General features: G+C 46.9%; 2 protein-coding genes across 2 annotated transcripts in view; one reads left to right on the top strand and one right to left on the bottom strand.

Moving 5' to 3' along the window:
* LOC106689497 (mucin-2) overlaps positions 1-1,557 on the top strand; it is a 125,704-nt gene that overhangs the window by 24,887 nt on the left and 99,260 nt on the right. The gene's annotated exons all lie outside the window — the stretch shown is intronic.
* LOC136795564 (CCHC-type zinc finger nucleic acid binding protein-like) lies at positions 1,057-1,515 on the bottom strand. Its single transcript, XM_067046537.1, has one exon. The coding sequence runs from the start codon at positions 1,513-1,515 to the stop codon at positions 1,057-1,059; it is 459 nt and encodes a 152-aa protein (XP_066902638.1).

Raw genomic sequence — 1,557 nt, 5'->3', positions numbered from 1 at the left:
ACAAACGGATTCGTCAATTCCTCGCAGAAACTCGTCCATCAGGCGCTGAAAGGTTATGGGGGCATTTTTGAGGCCAAACGGCATCCTTGTAAACTCATAGTGGCACCTTTCAAATGTGAATGCCGTCTTATGTTGATCATGAGGGTGCATCTTAATTTGATGATACCCAGCCTTCAAATCCAGTGTGCTGAATACCGTCGCCCCGCCCAGCCTGTCTAAAATGTCTTCAAATCTGGGGATTGGATACTTTTCGTCAATGGTATTCTCGTTCAGCTTCCTTATATCTATCACCACTCTGTACTTTTCAGTAGTTTCATCAGTCGCATTCCTTTTTTTAACCGCCCATAATGGACTATTGTATGGGGATGTACTATCAATAATAATTCCCTGTCATTTTAAACTTTCAAGTTTCTCCCGGATGTGGTGACGTATTGCCTGTGGGTATCTTCTTTCCTTTACATATGTTACCTTCTCCTCCTTCAGTGGGATCTCATGGACAGTATTTCTGGTCGCTCCGAGGATATCCCCTTCTGTAAAACAAATATCCTTGTATTCCCTCTTGAGTCGCTGTCTCCAGTCCTCAGATTGATTGATTGCCCCAATTCGTGCATCCTCATTCCTCTTTTGTTGACGACATTTGTAGGTTTTACCTCCTATCTTAATATTCCATTTTCCCTTGCTATTCCTAATCCAAGCCCCCACCTTCCCTAGCAGGTCACACCCCACAATGACTTTATATTCCTTCGGCATGGTCTTTACAATATGGACTTTCAAGATGCCCTTACTAAATCCCCAATGATTCAAGCCTATTTCCACCTCCCCCTCTACCTCACAAGGGCAACCCAGGGTGATTAACCTACACTGACATACCTGAATCCGGTGTGCTCTCTCTCCACTACACAACTTCTCTACAGTCTCTCGACACATGATAGTACTGGAACTACCGGTGACTGCCAGACACCTCACTCCTGCAATCTCTATTATAGGCAAACCACCGAGTTCTCCTCTCATATGGTTGCTCTCCAACCTGCGGCAGCCCCTCTGTGGGTACGCTCCTCAGAACTCTCCTCGTGTTCTAGCTGCTTCTCCTTTTCGTCTCCAAGTCCTCCTCTTGCCTTTCTGGCTATACTCTCGCTCATAGTCCCCTGCTTCAGTTTCTGTTCCTGAGGTCTCGGACATCTCCGTGGATTCACTCCTGGATCTGTTCGTCCTTCGAGAGATTACCCTTCTCCGTAATCTCTGAGCATTGACCTCCATCGGTTCAGGCACATTTTGCTCCCTCCGTCGATACATATAGGGACACTGTCGAGCTACATGTCCCTCTGTCCCACATTCAAAACATCGGGTGCGGGGACATTGTACTACCAGGTGTCCAGTTTTACCACACCCATGGCACTTGCGGTCCTCCCGCCGACCATTGTTTCTGGCTTTAACTTGGCTTCTTCTATTTTCCGTGTTACTATTTCTGTCTCTCCTACCATCTCTTTGTTCTCTTCTTCTCCAAGGGATTGGCATGTTTCTTGGCCGATGATATTCCATCCGAGTCCACCCTGGCTC

The sequence above is a fragment of the Halyomorpha halys genome, unplaced genomic scaffold, assembly GCF_000696795.3.
Source record: "Halyomorpha halys isolate HHAL.00 unplaced genomic scaffold, Hhal_1.1 Scaffold1380.1, whole genome shotgun sequence".
Taxonomy (NCBI): Eukaryota; Metazoa; Arthropoda; class Insecta; order Hemiptera; family Pentatomidae; genus Halyomorpha; species Halyomorpha halys.
Note: the sequence above shows the minus strand (reverse complement) of the source record. Positions and strands in the feature narration are given on the sequence as shown.

Bases quoted from the DNA above. Each gene is read 5' to 3' on its own strand.
- LOC136795564 (XM_067046537.1), bottom strand. From the start codon at position 1,515: ATGCCAATCCCTTGGAGAAGAAGAGAACAAAGAGATGGTAGGAGAGAC.